At 42.1% G+C, this 24,621-nt stretch overlaps 3 protein-coding genes and 1 long non-coding RNA gene across 9 annotated transcripts in view; 2 read left to right on the forward strand and 2 right to left on the reverse strand.

Moving 5' to 3' along the window:
• The first annotated feature begins 34 nt into the window (after positions 1-34).
• Positions 35-5,722, forward strand: LOC311136833 (vesicle transport protein GOT1B). Its single transcript, XM_084171121.1, has 5 exons — positions 35-375; positions 686-777; positions 3,754-3,932; positions 4,240-4,321; positions 4,616-5,722. The coding sequence occupies exons 1-5, from the start codon at positions 351-353 to the stop codon at positions 4,652-4,654; spliced, it is 417 nt and encodes a 138-aa protein (XP_084027247.1). The 5' UTR covers positions 35-350; the 3' UTR covers positions 4,655-5,722.
• A 328-nt stretch (positions 5,723-6,050) lies between these two features.
• On the forward strand, positions 6,051-9,467 carry LOC311136879. The gene is made up of 4 exons (XR_014613898.1): positions 6,051-8,415; positions 8,540-8,585; positions 9,129-9,161; positions 9,387-9,467. It is a non-coding gene; the product is annotated as an uncharacterized lncRNA (long non-coding RNA).
• A 731-nt stretch (positions 9,468-10,198) lies between these two features.
• LOC311136897 (L-lactate dehydrogenase B-A chain) lies at positions 10,199-17,152 on the reverse strand. Its single transcript, XM_084171211.1, has 8 exons — positions 17,040-17,152; positions 16,309-16,445; positions 14,666-14,783; positions 14,245-14,418; positions 13,611-13,784; positions 12,769-12,886; positions 11,990-12,113; positions 10,199-11,763 (listed from the first exon to the last, which is right to left on the reverse strand). Exons 1-8 carry the CDS (start codon positions 17,092-17,094, stop codon positions 11,596-11,598), a joined length of 1,068 nt encoding a protein of 355 aa, XP_084027337.1. The 5' UTR covers positions 17,095-17,152; the 3' UTR covers positions 10,199-11,595.
• A 4,169-nt stretch (positions 17,153-21,321) lies between these two features.
• Positions 21,322-24,621, reverse strand: part of LOC311136861 (solute carrier family 25 member 3) — a 29,227-nt gene continuing 25,927 nt past the window's right edge. For 5 of the 6 annotated variants that reach the window (XM_084171162.1, XM_084171165.1, XM_084171163.1 and 2 more), the window contains one exon: positions 21,322-22,008. In XM_084171162.1, the coding sequence (XP_084027288.1) occupies positions 21,848-22,008 (161 nt within the window). In that variant the 3' untranslated portion in view covers positions 21,322-21,847. The remainder of the gene's footprint in view (positions 22,009-24,621) is intronic. The other variant, XM_084171166.1, reaches the window with a different exon arrangement.

Genomic DNA, 24,621 nt, shown 5'->3' on the forward strand with positions numbered 1-24,621 from the left:
TTTTACTTTTCAAGCAGAGAACCACATTTCCCATAAAGATGGCGATGTAACGTTAAAAGAAATCACAATTTCAGTGAGTCCTGGCAGAATTTTGTTGGGGTGAAGGATTATATACAGATCTCTGTTCACAAATAGCAATACACATCCCACAATATATTTACTTATTTTATTCAAACAAAATCTCTATGCAACACCACGCAGAACTGATTTCCGCGAACCTCTCATTTGAGCGTGCGTGGTTACGGAAGAAGACGTGGCGCCAGCTTTTTCTCGGCTATCAACAAACTACCGCTATCTAACGATTATTGAATGAGGACAAGTGATTTGCCAATCGCTACACTTCCGACAAAATGATATCTCTAACGGATTCACAGAGTAAGAGCTTTTAATTTTAAAATGACATGTTTAAAGCGTTGTTGTATCTTCTCTTTGTGAGCAATCCTTCAAGCTAGCCAGGATTGAATGAATGGGACCAGTTGGGCCCATCGCCCTATTTTATGAACGACCTATTATTAACTTATTTCACTGCTAGTCATATCATGGTAGATAACTAGTTACTTACCTACTCCTGCTAATAAAGTAACGGATGTGCAGACAAGAGTATATGGATGGATGCTTTAGGTGTCAATGGAAACAATGTAGCTAGTTTGACTTTAATCTATTGACTTCTCTTTTGGCTCCACAGAAATCGGGATGGGGTTGACAGGCTTTGGCGTGTTCTTCCTCCTCTTCGGGATGATCCTGTTTTTTGACAAAGCTCTTCTTGCCATTGGAAATGTGAGCCTACTACATAATCATAATGTTGTGATGTATGCCATAGATGCCCCGCTACGTGTATCTCCTTTCTTTACAAGAATGATCCCAAATGTAACATACCCCTTTCCGGCCTTTTACATTTTACTAATTTAGCAGACGCCCTTATCCAGAGCGATTTACAGTAGTGAATGCACACATACTTTTTATTTTTTCTTCCATGCTGGTCCCCCGTGGGAATCGAACCCACCACAACCCTGGCGTTGCAATGCTCTACGGGACTGGCGTTTACACTATAAGCGGAACTAATCTAGGCACGCTAGCCTCGCCCTCATGTGGGTGCTAACAAGCATGCTAGATAATGCTAAATATCAACAGCCATTGTCAGCCAATCCAGTAGGGGTTGGAAGCTATGGTGAGCTTCGATTGGTCACTTGCGTCGCGATATCGCGGAGGATTTGAATTAAGTTCAGCTTTCCCATGTTAGGCTCGCCCATGTTCGCATCCCTCAATAGTTCTGACACAGAACAATGAGACAGATATAATAATATAATATAATAATAATATGCCATTTAGCAGACGCTTTTATCCAAAGCGACTTACAGTCATGCGTGCATACATTTTTGTGTATGGGTGGTCCAGGGGATCGAACCCACTACCTTGGCGTTACAAGCGCCGTGCTCTACCAGCTGAGCTACAGAGGACCACGATATTTCACTGGACATATAAATGTGAAGGATCCACTTGGCGTTTCCACTCACTACCAAAAATTATGTTTCAACGGTGGTGCCGCTTCCTTAAACGCAGAGTTACTCTCTGGAAAAACCCTTTTAGCTAGAGTTGTGGACAGGGCCTAAAACGAACCTTTTTATCTACCAGCCACTGTAGCAGGTAGATGATATATTTTACTAGGGCTGGGACGATACCAGTATCGCGATACTCGTTAGTATGAAGTGGCAAGGAAACAAAACACGAAGCAGATTTCACATCTTGTTGGAAACAAACATCATTATGTTGTCATTCCGAGTCACGTGTATTTATTTTCCAAGCTATAGTACACAATATTTTACATACAGAAAGAGATTGCTCTGCTTTGTGTGTTCATTTTTGCCATGGAAAGAATATTGCGATGGTATCGTCACAGCCCTATTAACACACACACACAAAATGAAACGGATGAGCATGCATAGTAATGTTTGTAAAACAAGAAATGTATTACTAGTAAGAAGTAATGTGGTATATTTGTCAATGTAATTAAAATATTTTGTGACCTGAGTCTTTTAACCAAAATATCACAGATGAGAGAAATGTTCAGCTGCCCCTTTAAGGTTACTATGGTAATGGGGCCACTCCAGTCATCACATGTGCAGTGCCTGTGAGAATCTGAGGGACAGGGCAAGTTCAAGCTTATCACTTTTGTCAAGTAATTGACCATCGTTGGTCACTGCCTTTCAAAGTGTGTTGCAGTATGGTTATAAAAATTGTCGGGCTTGCGACTTCATGTCAACATCATCAACTTTACAAAAATCGTGATGAAAGGTCATGCAGTTTTTGATGAAGTCGCTGCAGTTGCTTCTCACCAACTGCACCATGCAGCAGCTATCACCTGCATTGTGGGGGGCACTATTTGCCAACCAATCATTAGGGTGTTTTTATTTGACTCATGCAAGTGTGGCCAAATATATGACTGAAACAGGAACCAACTTTGCCATATTTTAAAGCTACAGGGGATACAAATGAAAGTGATATTTGAGACCTCTCTCTAACCAATGAATTGTTGTATACAGTTTGTGAGTGTGTGATATGGGGTATAGAACATTTTATTTTGACATGTATACAGACAGACTTTGATAAACAATAGCAGCCATGTTGAAAACCACATTAGTGTCTGACTTTTGGCTGTTGCAGATGCACCTCCCCTGACTACACTCCTCGACTTTCGTTTGCAGTGGGTTGCTTTCGCCTTACCACTCAAATGAGCCCACACTCTTTTCATGCCACTTTGATACAAAGTGATTTTCATAGCGGGTTAGGAGAGCATTTTCCTTAACCTTAACCTCAGTCTCCTAACTTGCTATGTTAATTCTCCTAACCTGCTACGTAAATTCTCCTAATCTGCTACGAAAGAGTCACTTCGGTATCAAAGTGGCGTGAAAAGAGCGTTTCCAGAGAATCTGACTAGTAGCCGAGGACTTTTCTTCTTCGCTAGCACTAGAAGCAAACTCAAGCGTTAAAAAACCTAGCATGTGAACAAAATAATGTAAATAGCCAATAAACACGAAGACAAAGTCTCACTTTAGTAGGCTTTTGAGTAAATTAGGCCAATTTTATGCCTGTGCACATTTCTTCTAAAAACAAATCTTTCAGCACTTCACTTAGTGCGCACGGCCCCCCAGCCAGGCAGTGTTGCTGTGCGAGGTGAGTTTTTTTTGTGTGATTACCAGATATTAAAACAAAATGGCAGAAATACTTTGAAAACAGCTACTGCAGCATTTCTTTTGCAATAGTATAAGACACAACTCGCATGTGCTCATACTTGACTTTTGACTCTTCTTATGAAATCCTCACACTATAGATCCCTGAGTGTGACCACCTGCCAACATGGCTGGTGAATTAGACATTCTACCCGCCAATGACAAAATCTGTTAATTGTAGGCCCTGGTTGTGGAGGCCTATGATGATTCTCTGTTGTATTGCACTGCCTCCTAATCTACAGTACTAGTACTAGCAGTGTCTCTGATCAGACCACTGTGTCTAGCTGGTGTTTTTGGTATGTGTCCTCCAGTAGATTACATAGCTAAATGAAGTCAAAAGACATACTGTACTGCACTAGCCTTGCAACCAAAATGCTTTCACTACTACGTTTCACTGTTGTAGAAGTGAAACAACGGTGAACTGTAGCTAAATCAATTTGGCTGCCGCCAGGCTAGTGATGCAGCATACTGTCATGGGATTCCTAAAATCCTCTGTTTATTTCTCACCCCTGTGTTTGTGTGTCAGATATTGTTTGTAGCAGGCCTATCCTTTGTCATCGGCTTGGAGCGTACCTTCAAATTCTTCTTCCAGAGACATAAATTTAAAGCCACCAGTTTCTTCCTGGGGGGCGTGCTGGTGGTTCTGATTGGCTGGCCTATCATTGGAGTAGTGCTGGAGATCTATGGCTTCTTCCTCTTATTCAGGTCAGTTGGCCTGAAATGACAGTTGGTTAAAATATTTGCCTACGTTTTTTCCCTCGATTCCCTGCTTCCTCTCTCCTCGCCTCCATTCTCAAAACCTCACAGAGAAGCAAGGAGAACATTGGAGAAGGAACTTCAGATCTTCTTCTCCAGTGCTCTCCTCGCTTCCCTCTAACATTTTGTGAAGTAGGTGAGGGGACAGGATTTGAAAAATCAAGGAAATTACTTTTGAGATTCACCCCAAATGTCAGTCTATTGCCGGTCCTCCTTAGTCTCTCACCTCTCTGTTCCACTCTCTTCTCTTTTCCAGGGGCTTCTTCCCAGTGGCAGTAGGCTTCATCAGGAGGTTGCCTGTCCTCGGGTCCATACTGAACCTCCCAGGGATTAGTGGAGTAAGTATCAAGTTTCAAGTTTATTTGCCATGTGTAACGTGGCAAAGTTCATAGACTTGCCAAAGTCAGCTGTTTCCGGCTCTTTGCGCCTTGCACCATTGCCCTTCGTCTCTAGAGGCCAGTTTTCCAGACACAAATTAAGCCTAGACCTGGACAACAACAAAAACACTTTCAATTAAGATTCTTAATTGAGTTTGCTTTTTAGTCCAGGACTAGGCTTAATCTGTGTCCGGCAAACCGCTCTTAAATGATAGATTGTGGTTTACTGATAATAAACTTGTATCTCTTTTTCAGTTGGTGGACAAAGTCGGCGAGAGCAACAACATGGTATAACAGTGAACATCTTTGGATTGGAGGATATGAAATTGCTTTACTCTATTTATAATAGTTTATATTGGTGACTTTATTCTCTGCTGGTCAACTATTGGACAAGACTACCCCCATGTAAAGGTCAAAGCTATGAATCAGAAACCTCTTTCTGTTCAAAGGAAAATAATGTTCCTTTGGGCAGGTTTATGAATACGACTGGCATCGTAAAGTTTGCTTTGACGGAAACGGTCTCATAACCTGGTTGCCATTGATGGACATTGTTACTAAGGGACTACTTTATTTCAAGGCCCAATAGGTGAATTGGGCCCTTTTTGTGTCACTGCCCGTTCCTGATCGACTGATTATGAAGATGATTGACATGTGACTGGACCAACCACTGTATTGGGCATTGTTATGGAGGAGGAGTCTGGAATCTGTTACAGCAGCCTTTCTTCTTCTTCTAGAATGTTCTGGAATGTTGTCTGTACAGTCACAGAGAAGAGTGTTTTGGTTACCTTGATGATGAAGAGTTTCTGGAATTGTTGTACAGCTGTTTAGAGTACAGTTGTGTTACACCTGGGTACTGTTCAGGAGGATGTAGCGTTACAGAATGTTCAGATAGAAATGTATTGTGTAGAACAGATATGATTCTGTCAGATAGGGAATTATGTCAGCTCTATTTAATCCATTTCTATCTGCAATGTTCAGAAAGTTTTGCATCACTAAATACACACCTGCCTATGGATGGTCAAACTAAGCTGTTGAAGATGAATAGCCCTGTGCGCACAATGGGTCACAAATGGGTACATTCATTTAAGCTCGTCCAGGACACCGGGTGAGTTGAATTTACACATTTTAAACTATTCCTTCCTAAAGTGAAAATCTGGATGCTAAAAGGAATGCATCCAGTGCTACAGATGTGTCTCTACAGTCCAGATACTGCTGGTCTCACAGCAGCTGGGCTTTACGAGTCACTTTCTACTTAATGTATTAAGAGGCTTGTCAGAGAGATGTTTTACTCAATGTGTCTTTTGTAAATACATACTTGAAATGGTGTGTTTTTAAAATAAATAAATAAAATGTCTGTCAGGCAAATTTGTTTTACATGAAATTCAGAAGACTAATGTAGATTAAAAGATCGGGCAATGCTGCTTTAAAAACTAGTGATGGACAGGTAACTGCCAAAATAAAGGAAACGCTTGAGTAAATTAGGAATACAAAGTATAGTGAAAGCAGGTGCTTCCATACAGGTGTGGTTGCTAAGTTAATTAAGCAATTAACATCCCATCATGCTTAGGGTCATGTATAAATAAATAAAAACCAGTTGCCCATTATTTTGGATACCATGACTTGAAGAAAAGATCTGTGACTTTTGAAAGAGGGGTCTCAAAGGAGCATGGGGGGTTTAAAGTGTGTGTGTGTGTGTATGTGTCAGTCACCAAATCTCAACCCAATTGAACACTTATAGGAGATTCCGGAGCGGCGCCTGAGACCGTTTTCCCCACCATCAATAAAACACAAAATTATGGAATTTATTGTGGAAGAATGGTGTCGCATCTCTCCAATAGAGTTCCAGACACTTCTATGCTAGCCTCCGGTTTTCAGGGGAAATGGAGGAGCAAGCCAGTGATGTGACTTCCGCTTTTGGACGTTAACAAGCCGACACTCCATCTTAACTCCTTCACATTTACTGGATTGGTTGAACATTGGTACACAAGAGAACCTCCCCGAAACGTTTTTTATTAAAAATTCTCGTCAAGACCAGAATGTGGGCGATTTAGTTTCAGGTGTTTTTTTTCGCCTGGCTACGTAAGGTTAAATCTATGCCAAGGAGCTGTTGAAGTATTGAAGCTGTTCTGGCGGCCCGTGGTGGCCCAACGCCCTATTATGACACGTGATGTTGGTGTTTCCTTTATTTTGGCAGTTACCTGTAGTTTGAAATAGGACATTCAAGGAAATGTCAAGATTTGCAAATTGAACGCAGACAACTTGTGAAAACATTACTCATCCACCTGCCTCAATGCCAATGTATAATAATAACAATGTATTCATTCTGAGAAAATATGAATAGGAAGTAATTATGGAGAAGAAGCAGGAAAAACTCAAAACATTGATCAACCGCCCTTGGGTCCACGCATTCTCAAACGGAAACGTGTCTCCCTCGTCAAACTAACGATGTCTTCGGGGTCAAATAACAGGCATTCACACCTCGAGCGTGTGGGAAGTGTCACATTTTGTGGTCTCATGCACCAGAGCCTAGAGTGGTTAGAATACACCCGTGATCATTAGGAAGAGCACACGGTGTAATCCAGTGAACACAGGTTATACATGCTGTGAAAGAGAGCGACCCGGCGCTACGTATTTGCTGACATAGTTGACACACACAGGGAACTTCATTTATACACATTGACGAAGATGTAAATGGGGATGAAAAATGGGAAGTTAGTGGTTCTGTAGAAGGAAATTAAAGGCAATGAATATACTGTACATATATCACGAGCAGTAACCAAAATAAGACTGTATAAATAGCATATAATCCCTGAACGTTTACAGGGTACAAGCTATATAGAGGCAACATACATAATGCAACAACCAACGATTAAGAACAATATATACATGTCACACAACTCACTTTGGGCATGCACACCATCATTTGCATAAAGGAATGGACCAGGATATCTGGTCACAATGCAGACACAGTGGACTGATAACAGACACATTTTAATACGATGCGTAGACATATTTCTGGAAATGTGGCCACAATCAGAATGTAGACAAGATCAGGACAAAGGACCCATGTTAGCACCAGGTATAAACGGGGCTAGAGAGAGTTTGCAAGGCAGGTTTATGGTACCCCCTAAATAAGGCTCTGGTTGTGGGGAATGTGGAGTGGAGTGGGCAGCTCAGGGTTGTGAGGCTGATAAGTCACCAACTGTCAGGGAATTCGTAACATGCTCTATGTTTTCTATGTAATGAAAATCCTGTGTTCAGAGAGGTCGAAATATCACATCTTAGTGTCTTTCCATAACGGCATTGATGTGATAGTGTCCAAGATGCATGGAAGAGTTGGTCCGAAAAAAAGAACTATTATTTGCAAACTTTTAACTCTGAATCAGATATTTCGATCCCGTGGATTAACTTTCTGTCTCAAGAGTGATGACAGTTTGAACAGCACCTCGCAGTTAGCCCACGGTGGCTTACGTATTTACGCACGAGGTGCGAAGGAATATGTCCCCATATAGTACCCAGTTCATGACTAATGGGGACCAGGGACAGTTAATAAGAAGCCAACGACTTGTTGTAGATGCAAATACCATATTTAATAGAGAGCAACTGAAGAAAGACATCTTATAGAAATGAAAGTAAGTAAAATATTTGGCTAAATATAGCGATAATGATGTGCTTTGATATACTGTATCGGATAACTCTTCTAGGCTTAACAATACATTATTGAATGTTATTTTCATTAATAACTGGTGGTTGAAAGAGTAACAATGGTATGATTATTCTACTTATCGTTTTGTGGGGACATGTACTCTTTTACGTAAATATTTGTTTGTCAGGGTGCTGATAAATATATAAAAAGACGTTTCGGGGAGGTTCTCTTGTGTAACAATGTTCAACCAATCCAGTTTACAGTAGCCTACAAAAATGTTTCCTCATAAAATACTTCATGATATAAAGACAACGACATTTTCTTGTTACAGAGTTTTCAGACCTCAACGACTCTCACACTCGCGCTACTCTTGGTGACAATGGTGTCTCATTCTTGGAGCGCGCCACAGGTAACCACATTTTACGCACAGGCTACAGACCGCTCAGTACTAGAATTTTGGTTGATTGTGGTTGATTGAAAGAGCATTGAATATAAGTTACAATAACACATGTATTGTCTGTACTTGGTTTCAGCGGAGAAACTGGACTCCTCAGGCGATGCTGTACTTAAAAGGCGCGCGTAAGAAAGATCTTTCCCTTTTCATGCATAAAGTGATTGTGTAATGTCTACGGTTGCCCTTATCGTTAGGCAATACAATTATGTATGCATTTGTTTCATATGTGAATGTTTTTAATTAGTATGTAGTGGCCTTGTGGTTAGAGTGTCCGCCCTGAGTTTGGAAGGTTGGGAGTTCGATCCCTTTGCCGAGTCATACCAAAGACTGTAAAAATGGGACCCAATGCCTCTCTGCTTGGCACTCAGCATTAATGAGAAAGATTGGGGGTTAGGCTCTGCGATAGACTAGCGTCCTGTTCAGGGTGTGTACTTGTACGTCAAGTTGCCTCGCGCTACAGAAACAGGAGATATGAGCCGTTCCGGCTCGTTCGTGCAAGGCTACTTACATGTAATTACATTATTGTTGCCAAAGTTATAGAAATGAAAGGGATTTGGATAACTGTATGTGTAAGGAGTGGCCCACCAGTTGAATGAAAAGTTTAGCAAAATATTTAATAAGACAGTCCAAATTTGTTACAGAGCGAGGACACTATCGTTTCATATCAGAGGGAAGAAAAGAAGGGGACTCTTTACATTTAGGTGAGCAATGAGCATGGTTCTCTCTCCGTTATAGCTTCCTCCATAGCACATTTGTCTCATAATTTCAAATCAGCTAAATATGTGTGTATTGTATTTGTCTCTATACATTATATTGCTTGATGTGTCTTTATGTGTGTTGTGTCTCTTCAGTGACCCGCAGTGAAAACACAGATTGGTGTCTGGTTGCATCAGCTCTTCTCAGTCATACATTTGTTTTCTTTCCAGCCAGGGAAAACTCAGATGATACATATTTTCAAGACCAACCAATGTGGAAAACCAACTATGTTGAACGATGATTTGTTAATGTGAGCATCTTTATATGTTCTGTTGATGCATCTAATACCAATTTGTTATTTTTGAGCTCATTGAATAAAATTATATTATTCCATAACTTGCAGCAAATGTCATTTATTAAGAAATTATGTAATAATATAATATATAAATATTTGATATGATGTCCAATTGTATTGCCACTGTCTTCCACTGGACTCATTTTTAAAGGGGTTTCCCCTCAATCAACTCAGAGGTGATTAGAAAAAAACATCTACGCCTGTCCCCAGGCTACATAAAGTAACTCTGACACCGGACAGTCACGCCACCATAATTAACAGCAGTAACACCACTCTGAACACCATTCAGACCCACGTCACCATGGTTACACGATGGCCATGTTTACATTCTCCTCACAGAGGTTGCCCCATCACACTGATGTGGGATGACATGACCGACACGTTTCTACTGGTCAGACTGAGGGCACACGCCATAATGTGTGTTGTTAGGACAGTACTGTGACACTCCAGGACATCCTGCAATGTTTGACACCCTAGAGTTCAATCTGAGCATGAATGGGGAAAAAAAACTAAAGTTGCTGTAAATAGTATATTATGTGTTTGTACATGCATGCATTAAATTATCATGAAAATACAGATACATTATGCGACAAACAATGATGCTTCTAAATCTGAACCAAATAAATGATTGTTGATTAATAATGGTTTCAATCATTTTAAAACAAAGAATTGAGAGAAGACTTCATTCATTCCAACACCAATAAATAATATTTTTTTATTATTATTTTACACATCAAACATGATTAACAACCCTTAAATAATCCTTCACTTTGACTAGGGAAAAATAACTGAAGCATTTGTTGATCCCACATCTGAATGATACATGGTTTTTTATACAGCCTAGCACTTTTCGTGGTTTTTATATAGCGCTTTTCATGGAAACAAAGACGCTTGAATCTGCCCCTTTTCCAGTTAAGCAGCCATATGCAAAGTAACCCTGACACCTAATGCTCTGGACCATGAGAACAAACACCCAGATGCCAGGAAAGCTAAGAAGATTACAAGTGTGTAAGATAACAGCAGTGACATTGTGAAAGTGTATTTTTGGAAGCTGTGTCATTTTTTAACCATTTGTCTCAATTCAAACTTGAGTTGGTTTCGGGTGTGGTTTGATGTGGGTGTGTTGTGTGTGTTTGCAGGTGGAAAGAGTTAGCCAAATTATTTAGCTAATTAGCTTCAACCAGCTGGTGTGCAACTGTGGCAAAGTTGGTTTTACTTTGGATAGCCTATATCTGGGGCTAGTTAGGTACTGTCAACAAATGACAATGTAAATGAGATAATATTTTCACGTTCATCACCTTTTAGTTCTCTCATTAAATGCTTTCAATATTTATATATGAATTTCGACAATTTATAGTTGGTTTGAGGTTTTTAAGTCATTGACATTTTTAGCGATTGGAATCTTAACATTTTGTCCCATGTACATTGTGTAATTTACTGATGGTCCCTAACTAGCCCAATATCGATACCCAAAGTAAACCCAAATTTACCACTGGCATTTAGATTGGGTCATGTGCAGCTGCACTCCGAATTGATGATTAATTGTGTACTGCCAGCTGTGGGCAGGATTGAAACAAACCCAACTTTCATTTACGTTGTGATGCAGTCACGACCACAAGTCTCACAAAACTCAATTTTGGACAAGACTGACTTTATGACCAACATTATCCTATTTACTCTTTGTCGTCAATTCTGACTCATATCGATGCCACATAGGCTGTTTTCTAAATTATACGTTTTTCTAAGGGGCAGTTGCTCTTTCAGAGCGAGGCTAGCAATGCAAAAGTTGTGGGTTCAATTCCCGCATGGATCAAATACACATATTAGAACTATATGCAATCACTGTACTGTAAGTCGCTTTGGATAAAAGCGTCTGTCTGCTAAGTGGCATATGTTGTGTAATAGGTGATAAGGAGAGTTGGGGCTACGTCCCAATTATCTCTTCTTGCTCCCAAAGTGTGCACTTGATTTTAGATTTGTGGGAAGTAGCGAACTAATGCACACTAGAGGAGAAAGGAGATATTATTGGGACACACCCCGGTTGGTTGAGTGGAGTGTGGCGCCCCTTGGTGTTCTGTTAGTTGCTACACATCAGTCAGGTCCTTCTGGATGTCCCACAGTGTGTCAGCGCTCTGTTTTAATTGGCCGATCTCGTCGTCCGTCAGGGTCATGTTGACCACACTGGCCACACCCCCAGCGTTCAGCACGCACGGCAGGCTCAGGTAAACCTCGTCATCGATCCCGTACATGCCCTGTCGAGCAACAGCATCATCTCCTTTAGTTTTGTGCATAGGTGTGTATATATGCCTGTTTGTTTATCGGTTACATATCTGTTGGGTAAGCATTTACGACAGACTGTGTGTTGTCAGGGAATAACCGCACACCTCCAGTGGTGTGAGAAGGCACAAGGCCAAGTGTGTGTGCATACGTGTGAGTGCGTGCATGTGTGTATACGTGTATCGAGTGTGTGTCTCTCACCTTCACCATTGTGGAGACGGGGTGGATCCTGTTCATGTTCCTGATGAGGCTCTCAGTGAGGTCAGCTACACTAAGGCCGATGGCCCAGTTAGTGTAGCCCTTCAGCTTGATCACTTCATAGGCACTGGAACACACAGTTATCATTTTTAATTTTAGTAGCCGTTTGAGAAGCGGGCCAGTAACCAGAGGGTTGCCAGTTCGAATCCCAGGGCTGACCGGGAAAAATACTGTGGAAGTGAGCAGACTGCCGTTGTGCCCTTGAGCTCAATATATCCAGGACTCTATTACAGTGAGAGAGCCAAACTACAGGTATTAGAATGACTCAAATACACTCTTAGAAAAAAGGGTTCCAAAAGTGTTCTTCGGCTGTCACCATAGGATAACTTATTATTTGACCCTGCTGGTCATCTATGAATGTTTGAACATCTTGAAGAACAATCTGCCTTAATGGCCATGTACTCTTATAATCTCCACCCGGCACTGCCAGAAGAGGACTGGCCACCCCTCAGAGCCTGGTTCCTCTCTAGGTTTCTTCCAAGGTTCCTGCTTTTCTAGGGAGTTTTTCCTAGCCACCATGCTTCTACATCTGCATTGCTTGCTGTCTGGGGTTTTAGGCTGGGTTTCTGTATAAGCACTTTGTGACATCTGCTGATGTGAAAAGGGCTTTATAAATACATTTGATTTGTCCTATGGGGACAGCCGAAGAACCCTTTTAGGTTCTAGATAACACCTTTTTTTCTAAGAGTGTATACAACAAACGTAATAGCGTTAATAGTTACCTGTCAACCACCTGTTTGTGCGTCTCCTTCCAGTTCTCCTGGTCAGCATCAGTACCGATGTCAGGGTTCAGTGTCTGCAGGTTGACACCTGCTACGTTAGCGCCGCTCCACACAGGGACTGGAACACACACACACACACACTTAACCTCATTACCTGTTATCTCCTTAAAGGCCCAGTACAGTCAAAAAACTTGATTTTCCTGTGTTTTATATGTATTTCAACACTGAGGTTGTAATAATACTGTGAAATTGTAAAAATGATGATAATGCCCTTTTAGTGTAAGAGATGTTTGAAAAGACCGCCTGAAATGTCTGCCTGTTTTGGTGGGAGGGAGTTTTGGCCTGCCTAGTGACATCATCAGGCGGTAAATTAGTTAATAGACCAATAAGAAAGAGAGTTCCAAACCTCTGCCCATAACAGCTAGTTTTCCCCTCCCCACTCAGACCACTCCCAGACAGTCCTAGCAAAATTATTGCCTTAAAATGGGTCTTTGCTAAGAAGCTATTTTTGTTTATTTTTGACCATTTTAATTAAAAACAATTACAGTAAGGTACTTAATTGTTACCCAGAAATGATTTGATATTGGGATAAAAACAGCTGCATTGGACCTGTAGGGCCCCAGACAGCCAAGATGAACAGATCTCTGTCCCTCACCTTTATCACAGTGACCCTCAAGAATGGGGTCACTGCTACTTATAGTCTATGAATTCAATAGCACATTTGAATGGAAAACACATGTTTTCAGACTTCCTGAGTGTGTATTCTTTAATTAGTCCTAATTATTAACCATAAACACATACTGTATATACGTACGTACGTACATACGCACACACACACTCACCACTGGTGTCTCCATGTTCTCCCAAGATCCATCCGTTGAAGCTGGTAGCATGGATGCCCAGTTTGTCGGCCATCAGGTAACGGAAACGGGCAGAGTCCAGGTTGGTGCCACTGCCGATGACACGGTGCTTGGGCAGGCCGCTCAACTTCCAGGTCACGTAGGTCAGCACATCAACTACAGCCAGGGAGAGATTTCTGGGGTTAGACTTCCATAACAAGTCATTGGATGAACACTTCTGTATCTGGTGTGTGAGTTTGTATCTGTGTTAGTGTGTGTCTATGTGAGTGTAGCTGGGATGTGTGTGTGGGTACTATATGTTGGTGTGAGTGTATGCAGAGCCATATATTTATATCTAAATAAATGGCTCTGAGCCTATGGTGTCTGTGTGTGAGAGTGTACTTGGTGTGTGTTTATTTAAGTGTGTATGTACCAGTGGAGGCTGGTGGGAGGAGCTATAGGAGGACGGGCTCATTGTAATGGCTGGAATGGAATAAATGGAATGGAGTCAAACATGGTTTCTATACGTTTGATACCGTTCCATTAATTCCATTCCAGCCATTACAATGAGCCCATCCTCCTATAGCTCCTCCCACCAGCTTCCACTGGTATGTACAGTATGAATGTGTGAGTGTACCTGGGTTGGAGACCACGATGATGATGCACTTGGGGGAGTATTTAATGATCTGAGGGATGATGTGTTTGAAGATGTTGACGTTCCTCTGAACCAGGTTCAACCTGCTCTCTCCCTCCTGCTGACGAACGCCCGCTGTTACCACGACGATACGAGAGTTCGCCGTCACAGAGTAGTCTGGCCGTGGGAGAATATCAATCAGTGAGAGTACTGTATATAATTTGTGTTTAGTATTTTTTCAATAACTTGTCATATCATTAATAGAATAATGCATTCACACATTTCCCTTTCACCCTTTTCCATTTCCCTTTCACACTCTTCCCCCCTCAGTGAGAGTACCTAATATAGCACACAGACATTTGACACGCAGATGGTGTCCATCTTGGTTCTCTGGTTACCTGGTGCCTAATTGCTACACACTCACCTTTGCTGGCGACTATCTTGGGTGTTTTGAGGAAGAGGCTGCCATGCTGCAGATCCATCATCTCTCCCTTCAACTTATCCTCCATCACGTCCACCAAGGCCAGCTCATCAGCCAGCTCCTGATGAGAGAGAGCGAGAGACGGGGACGGGGACGGGGTGCTGGGGTTAAGATGTGATGAATGTACAATGACTGTGCAGTTGTACCGCAATACAACAGGTAAGCAATCAGTCTAAGAAATGATATTGTCAATTACACATACAGTGGCTTGCGAAAGTATTCACCCCCCCCCCCTTGGCATTTTTCCTATTTTGTTGCCTTACTACCTGGAATTAAAATGGATTTTTGGGGGGTTTGTATCATTTGATTTACACAACATGCCTACCACTTTCAAGATGCAAAATATTTTTTTTTGTGAAACAAACAAGAATTAAGACAAACTAACAGAGAACTTGAGTGTGCATAACTATTCACCCCCCCAAAGTCAATACTTTGTAGAGCTACCTTTTGCAGCAATTACAGCTGCAAGTCTCTTGGGGTATGTCTCTATAAGCTTGGCACATCTAGCCACTGGGATTTTTGCCCATTCTTCAAGGCAAAACTGCTCCAGCTCCTTCAAGTTGGATGGGTTCCGCTGGTGTACAGCCATCTTTAAGTCATACCACAGATTCTCAATTGGATTGAGGTCTGGGCTTTGACTAGGCCATTCCAAGACATTTAAATGCTTCCCCTTAACCACTCGAGTGTTGCTTTAGCAGTATGCTTAGGGTCATTGTCCTGCTGGAAGGTGAACCTCCGTCCCAGTCTCAAATCTCTGGAAGACTGAAACAGGTTTCCCTCAAGAATTTCCCTGTATTTAGCGCCATCCATCATTCCTTCAATTCTGACCAGTTTCCCAGTCCCTGCCGATGAAAAACATCCCCACAGCATGATGCTGCCACCACCATGCTTCACTGTGGGGATGGTGTTCTCGGGGTGATTGCAGACTCTGGGGCCTTTCAAAACAGGTGTATATATACTGAGATCATGTGACAGATCATGTAACACTTAGATTGCACACAGGTGGACTTTATTTAACTAATTCTGTGACTTTTGAAGGTAATTGGTTGCACCAGATCTTATTTAGGGGCTTCATAGCAAAGGGGGTGAATACATATGCACGTTATTTATTATTTTGAATTTCTTGAAACAAGTTATTTTTTTCATTCCACTTCACCAATTTGGACTATTTTGTATATGTCCATTACATGAAATGCAAATAAAAATCCATTTAAATTACAGGTTGTAATGCAACAAAATAGGAAAAACGTCAAGGGGGTTGAATACTTTTTCAAGGCACTGTATTCTGCATGTGCATGTCTAAAAACCTATGTTTTATAGTATAGCAATAATAAAGTATTGAAAATTATAATAGCACTGTATTAAAGAGGGAATGGATGTAATACTGAGAGAAGATCAGCAGGCAGAGAGTAAGCTTGCCCTGAGACATGACAGTAGACTCCTATGGAATCTAAGGAGTCTACAGCCATGTCTCAGGGCAAAGAGTAATCCAGTGTCAGTGCAGTAGACTAAACACTATAATACTGTACGGGGTAAGGTGGGGTAGTAATCTGACAGGAGTATAAACACAGCAGGTCTTGTCTTACCCTGAGCAGGATACTGACGGCACAGGCCATGCCCACCTGGCCGACCCCCACCACTGTCACCTTGTTCCTGGGGGGCTCAGGGGTCCCACTGAACAGAGGAGTGATGAGCTTCTGAAGGATAGAGGCCATGTTCAATGCTATGAAGAGAGAAAGGGGGGAGAGAGAGCAAGAGAGGGCAAGAGAAACAGAGAGGGGGAGAGAAACAGAGGAGGTATTTCACATGTCCAAAGACATACAACAATGGTCCTCTGTTCCCTTTCCTTTTCCTCTGTAGCTCAGTTGGTAGATCATGACTCTTGCAACGCCAGGATAGTGGGTTCGATTCCTGGGACCAACCATGCGTAAAAAAAAATGTATGTGTGCAAGCATGAATGTAAGTCGCTTTGGATAAATGACATATATTATAAACACTATCAACCAAGCTGGCAAAACCCGTTGGTCGACCCAGGTAGGGTGAATTTAGGTTTCACAAAATAAGTAATGCATTCATAAAAAACAGCCTGCGTGGCTTTAAAACGGCAGGCTGGCAGCACTGCACGGAGATTACAGATTAAGGTTTTAGACATTTGATTCTACAGCTCGTAGTCCTGTGTGACTTTCACCTGTTACCACCTACACCTGTTTCTTACACACACATCAACATCTGAGCCCCAACCCTTATAACCGAGCAGAGCCGATACTAGGAGGACACCCTGAACTTCCCCAGATATAAGAAAACAACAAATACTTGCTTTTTTTGACGATGCTCCGAGCTGCGAGGTATAAATACCACCATGTAATCAACATGTCAGACTAGACGAGAGCTACGGTGCGTTCCCCCTGCATCCACAACACCTCACACAATGGCTGTATCCTGTATCCAAATCAGGGCAGGGCAGGAGGGAGGAATCCGATAGGTGAGCTGCAGCACTACAGTCAGTGCATGTGACGCAGGTTTAAAACGAGGGTGCACTACAAAAAGTGCCACAGTGACAGCACAGAGCTCTAGTCTGCTGCTGCTCTTCCTCCTGTGCTCCAACGGCCGGATGAACGATCTACTAATCGGATGCCAAACTTGACTCCAGACTGTTAAAGGAGTTATCCTGTAATCCTGTATGGCACAGGCTCCACCTGGTGCACTTGTCCTGCTCCCCGGATGACTATCTAGACTGTGTATCCAGTATATGGGCAGTGCTAAACAAACTGGGATATATGCATAGCTCATAAGGGATTATAAATGTGTTTATAATCAGTTATAAAGAGGGTATTCCTAGGCAGTATTACCAACATATGTCTTTCTCTGGATGATAGCTGCAGCAATGTGGCCAATGAGTTATGAGTAATTTATCTTGGAAGTCATGCAAAGACATTATGGGTCAATGGTTGAAATACAGTTTTATTCCCCAAATGCCCATAATGGTGAAGTCAAGGTGGAAAGAATAAAGTACAGGGTAGTGCCGCAAAATTGTCAATCTGAATGTTGAATGACATGACATCGTGCTCCTGTCACGGCATGCATAAATACATTGAGCGGATAATGCGCTTGATCCTTATCTGTTTTGGCAAGGTCATCCATGTAGGCCATGAACAATGCATTGTTTTCATTATAATATTTTGGATTATTAGAAAAACAAATATAATAATTGTCTGTGTAAAGATGATACTAGGCAGGCCAATACAATTGTCAGATGAATGAAATGGGACGACCACCGTTATAATTTGCGCAACAGCGCAAACCATAATCTCTTGGGCATGGCACCGCGCCAACGCATTCAACTTCAAAACAGTCCCACTTTAGCAAGACAGTCAGACAGTTATTCCATCATCGCTCAGTCTGCTAAATAGACAATATGGCCGAGGGTAGACATCTGAGATAATTTAAGGGGTTAAGTTGGAAGAGACGCATAACTTTAAGAAAAACGTAATGAGGACGAGGCGCGAATAGGAGTAGATATTTTAATCATAAACTTGCTTGTTTTAGTGTATAAATCAACCTTAAGAGTATTTTATTGACTTAGGCCTAATACAAATATTTCAACATCTCAGCCGATGTAATCTGAGCCTATAATAAATAGGCCGTAGCCTATTAATAATCACCACGATTGCATAAAGCACACAATACACTAATCCTCCATAACATGACATTCAAAAATAATTTGAAGGAAAACGTCTTCAGTACACACATCCCTTTTCCCTGATAAAAATTGCCCTGTCTCAGAGGAGAGAATGTACCGCGGGCGATTCTGGTTACTCATGTCAGTGCGTGACCGCCTCGTCCCAGGCTGGATTTAAAGAGGACGTTGTCGCCAAAGTGAGATGGATGCGACAATTAAGCAGTGGTGTAAAGTACTTAAGTAAAAATACTTTAAAGTACTACTTAAGTAGTTTTTTGGGGTATCTGTACTTTACTATTTATATTTGACAACCTTTACTTCACTCCATTCCTAAAGAAAATGATGTACCTTTTACTCCATACATTTGACCTGACAACCAAAAGTCCTTGTTACATTTTGAATGGCTATCAGGTCAGGAAAATGGTCAAATTCATGCACTTATCAAGAGAACATCCCTGGTCATCCCTACTGCCTCTGGTCTGGCGGACTCACTAAACAGAAATGCTTCGTTTGTAAATTATGTCTGAGTGTTGGAGTGTGCCCCTGGCTATCCGTAAATAAATAAATAAACAAGAAAAAATTGTGCTGTCTGGTTTGCTTAACATAGGGAATTTTAAATGATTTATACTTACTTTCAATACTTAAGTATATTTTAGCAATTACATTTACTTTTGATACTTAAGTATATTTAAAACCAAATACTTTGAGTTTTACTCAAGTAGTATTTTACTGGGTGAATTTAACTTTTACTTGAGTCATTTTCTATTAAGGTAAATTACTTTTACTCAAGTATGACAATTGGGTACTTTTTCCACCACTGCAATTAAGTAGCCTTAAGTTGCACCTCACATAGTCGCTCAGTTGGTAGGGCATGGCGCTTGCAATGCCAGGGTTGTGGGTTCGTTTCCCACGGGGGGCCAGTATGAAAATATAAGCACTCACTAACTGTAAGTCGCTCTGGATAAGAGCGTCTGCTAAATGACTAAAATGTAAAATGTAAATATCATGGTCAATGGCCCTTTGTACTGTGTTCTTCAAAATATATATGTTCCTCTTGCTTTTTACCAGTCATTCTGTATTAGCTTTTTTCTTGGCAATCAATGACATCACGTGGCCTAAATCAGGATACCACGATTAATCAACGAATAGCCTAAATATCCAGGGTCAATAGGCTGATTGAAATTGCAGAAGTACATCATATAGGCTCAGGTAGCCTATGTACAGCTGGGTATTGCACACCATCATCATAGGGTTAATAGTGCATGCTTCACACACTTGACCCCTCAAATCAGACACTGGTTATTGGTATTGGACCCTCTCACCACTGCCCTTTCACTTGTCCCAAAATCCAAATTAAAGTATATTTACAGTAAGTCTTACCCTTGGCTTGTCGTCTTCTGTCTCCTAGTCCTCTCTCCTTGCCTGCCTGCTGCCTCCTGAGTGCAGGTAATCAACTCTAAGCCCTAAACCTCCATCCCCCACAGGAAGTGTACTGCCTCTGTAATGGGTGACCTGACATGTCAGCTGTTTGTGTACTTCACCATGGGACGCTCTTTCAAATACAAAAATGCTGTTCTCACCTCCTCTGTTATCGGTACTGAAGCCACCCTAATGATGAACTTCCACCATATTGTTTTCACCTGTCAAGTCTTTTACCATCAGTGCAGAGGGGAAGGAGTCAATCGACAACAGTGGTAGGCCTGATCACCGACAATGAATGATGAGACAGCCTATAGGGAGGTCAGAGACCTGGCCATGTGGTGCCAGGATAACAACCTCTCCCTCAACGTGCTCAAGACAAAGGAGATGATTGTGGACTACAGGAAAAAAGAGGACTGAGCACGCCCCCATTCTCATCGACGGGGCTGTAGTGGAACAGGTTGAGAGCTTCTTGTTCCTTGGTGTCCACATCACCAACAAACTATCATGGTCCAAACACACCAAGACAGTCGTGAAGAGGGCACGACAAAGCCTATTCCCCCTCAGGAGACTGAAAAGATTTGGCATGGGTCCTCAGATCCTCAAGAAGTTCTACAGCTGCTCCATCGAGAGCATCCTGACTGGTTGCATCACCGCCTGGTATGGCAACTGCTCGGACTCCGACCGCAAGGCACTACAGAGGGTAGTGCGTACGGCCCAGTACATCACTGAGGCCAAGCTTCCTGCCATCCAGGACCTCTATACCAGGCGGTGTCAGAGGAAGGCCCTCAAAATTATCAAAGACTCCAGCCACCCTAGTCATAGACCGTTCTCTCTGCTACTGCACGGCAAGCGGTACCAGAGCGCCAAGTCTAGGTCCAAAAGGCCTCTTAACAGCTTCTACCCCCAAGCCATAAGACTCCTGAACAGCTAATCATGGCTACCCGGACTATTTGCATTGCCCCCTTACCCCACCCCCCTCTTTTACGCTGCTGCTACTGATTATTATTTATGCATAGTCACTTTAACTCTACCCACATGTACATATTACCTTGACTAACCGGTGCTCCCGCACATTGACTCTGTACCAGTACCCCCTGTATATAACCTCCCTACTGTTATTTTACTGCTGCTCTTTAATTATTTGCTTCTTTTTTTTTCTTAAACTGCATTGTTGGTTATGGGCTTGTAAGTAAGCATTTCACTGTAATGTATACACCTGTTGTATTCGGCGCATGTGGCAAATAAAATTTGATGTCTAGAGAACCATCTTTCTGAAGCATTCAATCCCCTCCTGGATTGAATGTTTTTAGGTGACAGAGCAAAAAATGCATCTGTTGAAAGTCTCATCACAACCCCATATTTAAAACAGATAACTACATCACAACTACTGGCAATGGTCAGTCTCTAAAGAGGCATCTAATGTGGAATCAAACATGACCTTCCTTATCAACTTTGCAATATCAGCCACAATCCTTGAAAAACAAGACAAAACACTATGTTGTTTCCACATTTATTAGAGCATTACCCAACTATGGTGGGGTGTTAACCTGATTGCATTCATGTCGTTGTCTTTCCTCTATACCCCCACAGGGGGGAACCATCCTCCCTCTTCTCTTTTAGTATGCCTAATGAGTCATTACCAATGACCAGCTGGGCTGGGGACAATTCCATTTCAATTCAATCAATTCAGGAAGTAAACTGAAATTCAAATTACCTTGCATTCAATTAAGAAAATGTGCATTTAAAATTAAAACATAAGTTTACTTCTAGAACTGACATGGAATTGAAATGGAATCGACCCCAATCCTGCTCATCAGTAGCCCAGCCCAGGGTAGGTGGGCTACAGGCAGGACATGCCTGTAGCCCAGAGAGCTGTGACTATAGCAGGCAGAGAGCTGTGTGCTAGGTGGATGTTAACTGAAGGATGTGTTGTTTGATAAGGCCGCTGTCTTACATCTTATATGGCTGTTGATAAGGCCGCCATTTTGAATTGCTATTTGTTGATAAGGCCGATATTTGTTTTGTTACTCGGTGAGGCCCAGCTTCTTCTTGAGGGACTCGGGCATCTCTGGGGGAGGTGGACGGGGCAGGCGGAAGTAGACCTTCACAGAGTCGTAGATGAACCACTGCAGGGCGGTCAAGGTACCGATCATAATGATACGGGCCACCAGACCCTTCCACACACCTGAGAAGTAAGGAAGAAAGAGCAAGAGAGAAATAAAGACAGAAAGAAAACAGTTTAAACTCAGATCAAATTGATATTTTAATATCCCATTACACCATTTAAAAACATCAGAAAGGTCAACAACTAATGGGGTGGTTACTCTGAGACAGGAGGTAATAGGTATTGCATGTCCGCTCCCCAGCCTGTCTGCACTGGTAGTGTTCCAGTGAGGCTGCCAGTGCAGGAAATGGGCTGGGGAGCAGGTAGATTGTTCGCACACGCCAATGACTCAAGCACCTCCAGCTGCTAGGGGCATTTGGGCTGGAGCTGCAATCAGCACTCAGAGAGAGACCTAAGGAGTGTGTTGGAAACCTCAGTCTATTTACTATACACCTTGACTTGCAGGACAATGAAGGTTGACTAATGAAAAGTTAACTCCATCAATGTACAGTGAGGGAAAAAAGTATTTGATCCCCCGCTGATTTTGTACGTTTGCCCACTGACAAAGACATGATCAGTCTATAATTTTAATGGTAGGTTTATTTGAACAGTGAGAGACAGAATAACAACAACAAAATCCAGAAAAACGCATGTCAAAAATGTTATAAATTGATTTGCATTTTAATGATGGAAATAAGTATTTGACCCCTCTGCAAAACATGACTTAGTACTTGGTGGCAAAACCCTTGTTGGCAATCACAGAGGTCAGACGTTTCTTGTAGTTGGCCACCAGGTTTGCACATATCTCGGGAGGGATTTTGTCCCACTCCTCTTTGCAGATCTTTTCCAAGTCATTAAGGTTTCGAGCCTGACGTTTGGCAACTCGACCTTCAGCTCCCTCCACAGATTTTCTATGGGATTAAGGTCTGGAGACTGGCTAGGCCACTCCAGGACCTTAATGTGCTTCTTCTTGAGCCACTCCTTTGTTGCCTTGGCCGTGTGTTTTGGGTCATTGTCATGCTGGTATACCCATCCACGACCCATTGTCAATGCCCTGGCTGAGGGAAGGAGGTTCTCACCCAAGATTTGACGGTACATGGCCCCGTCCATCGTCCCTTTGATGCGGTGAAGTTGTCCTGTCCCCTTAACAGAAAAACACCCCCAAAGCATAATGTTTCCACCTCCATGTTTGACGGTGGGGATGGTGTTCTTGGGGTCATAGGCAGCATTCCTCCTCCTCCAAACACGGCGAGTTGAGTTGATGCCAAAGAGCTCGATTTTGGTCTCATCTGACCACAACACTTTCACCCAGTTCTCCTCTGAATCATTCAGATGTTCATTGGCACACTTCAGACGGGCCTGTATGTGCTTTCTTGAGCAGGGGGGCCTTGCGGGCGCTGCAGGATTTCAGTCCTTCACGGCGTAGTGTGTTACCAATTGTTTTCTTGGTGACTATGGTCCCAGCTGCCTTGAGATCATTGACAAGATCCTCCCGTGTAGTTCTGGGCTGATTCCTCACCGTTCTCATGATCATTGCAATTCCACGAGGTGAGATCTTGCATGGAGCCCCAGGCCAAGGGAGATTATAATAATAATAATAATAAGTCATTTAGCAGACACTTTTATCAAAAGCGACTTACAGTCATGTGTGCATACATTTTTACGTATGGGTGGTCCCGGGGATCGAACCCACTACCCTGGCGTTACAAGCGCCATGCTCTACCAATTGAGCTACAGAGATCTTTTGTGTTTCTTCCATTTGCGAATAATCGCACCAACTGTTGTCACCTTCTCACCAAGCTGCTTGGCGATGGTCTTGTAGCCCATTCCAGCCTTGTGTACGTCTACAATCTTGTCCCTGACATCCCTGGAGAGCTCTTTGGTCTTGGCCATGGTGGAGAGTTTGGAGTCTGATTGATTGCTTCTGTGGACAGGTGTCTTTTATACAGGTAACAAGCTGAGATTAGGAGCACTCCCTTTAAGAGTGTGCTCCTAATCTCAGCTTGTTACCTGTATAAAAAGACACCTCGGAGCCAGAAATCTTTCTGTTTGAGAAGGGGTCAAATACTTATTTCCCTCATTAAAATGCAAATCAATTTATAACATTTTTGACATGCGTTTGTCTGGATTTTTGTTGTTGTTATTCTGTCTCTCACTGTTCAAATAAACCTACCATTAAAATTATAGACTGATAATTTCTTTGTCAGTGGGCAAACGTACAAAATCAGCAGGGGATCAAATACTTTTTTCCCTCACTGTACATTCTAAACCAGTGATTCTCAACTGGTTTTGCCTCGGGACCCAAATTTAACCAGGTTGTCTGTCGCAACCCAATATTTGCATTGCGAAAAAAGATGGCCATAATACAATCTGGAAAACAATTTTGAATGCTATATTGATAGTAAATGTGGCAATTATATGACAAGGGAACAACATTTCCACCTTTTTCATTGTCAATAATTCAATTTTGCCCATATTCTTGAATAAGAATGTTAATAAACTTACTGGTTTGAGACCACAAAATCTGCTAAACTGCGCTAATAGCGCCATATAAAACATTCTGGGATTAAATTATTCAAAAAGTTCATTATCATTTCGAAAAACATTCTACCTGGCTTTAGTTGTTTAAGTTCAGATGAGTATTTTTTCATTTTATTTAAATCAGACACCCATTCAAAACCTCAATTTGGGTCG

Source organism: Coregonus lavaretus (assembly GCF_964263955.1).
Source record: "Coregonus lavaretus genome assembly, chromosome: 11".
NCBI lineage: Eukaryota > Metazoa > Chordata > Actinopteri > Salmoniformes > Salmonidae > Coregonus > Coregonus lavaretus.

Coding starts and splice junctions, on each gene's coding strand:
- LOC311136897 (XM_084171211.1), bottom strand. CDS start 17,094: ATGTTGATTACATGGTGGTATTTATACCTCGCAGCTCGGAGCATCGTC. Junction 12,114..12,768: donor CACAAACAGGTGGTTGACAG/GTAACTATTAAC, acceptor TGTGTGTTCCAG/TGCCTATGAAGTGATCAAGC. Junction 11,764..11,989: donor CCGTCTCCACAATGGTGAAG/GTGAGAGACACA, acceptor GTTGCTCGACAG/GGCATGTACGGGATCGATGA.
- LOC311136833 (XM_084171121.1), top strand. CDS start 351: ATGATATCTCTAACGGATTCACAGA. Junction 3,933..4,239: donor GGCTTCTTCCTCTTATTCAG/GTCAGTTGGCCT, acceptor TCTCTTTTCCAG/GGGCTTCTTCCCAGTGGCAG. Junction 4,322..4,615: donor ACCTCCCAGGGATTAGTGGA/GTAAGTATCAAG, acceptor TCTCTTTTTCAG/TTGGTGGACAAAGTCGGCGA.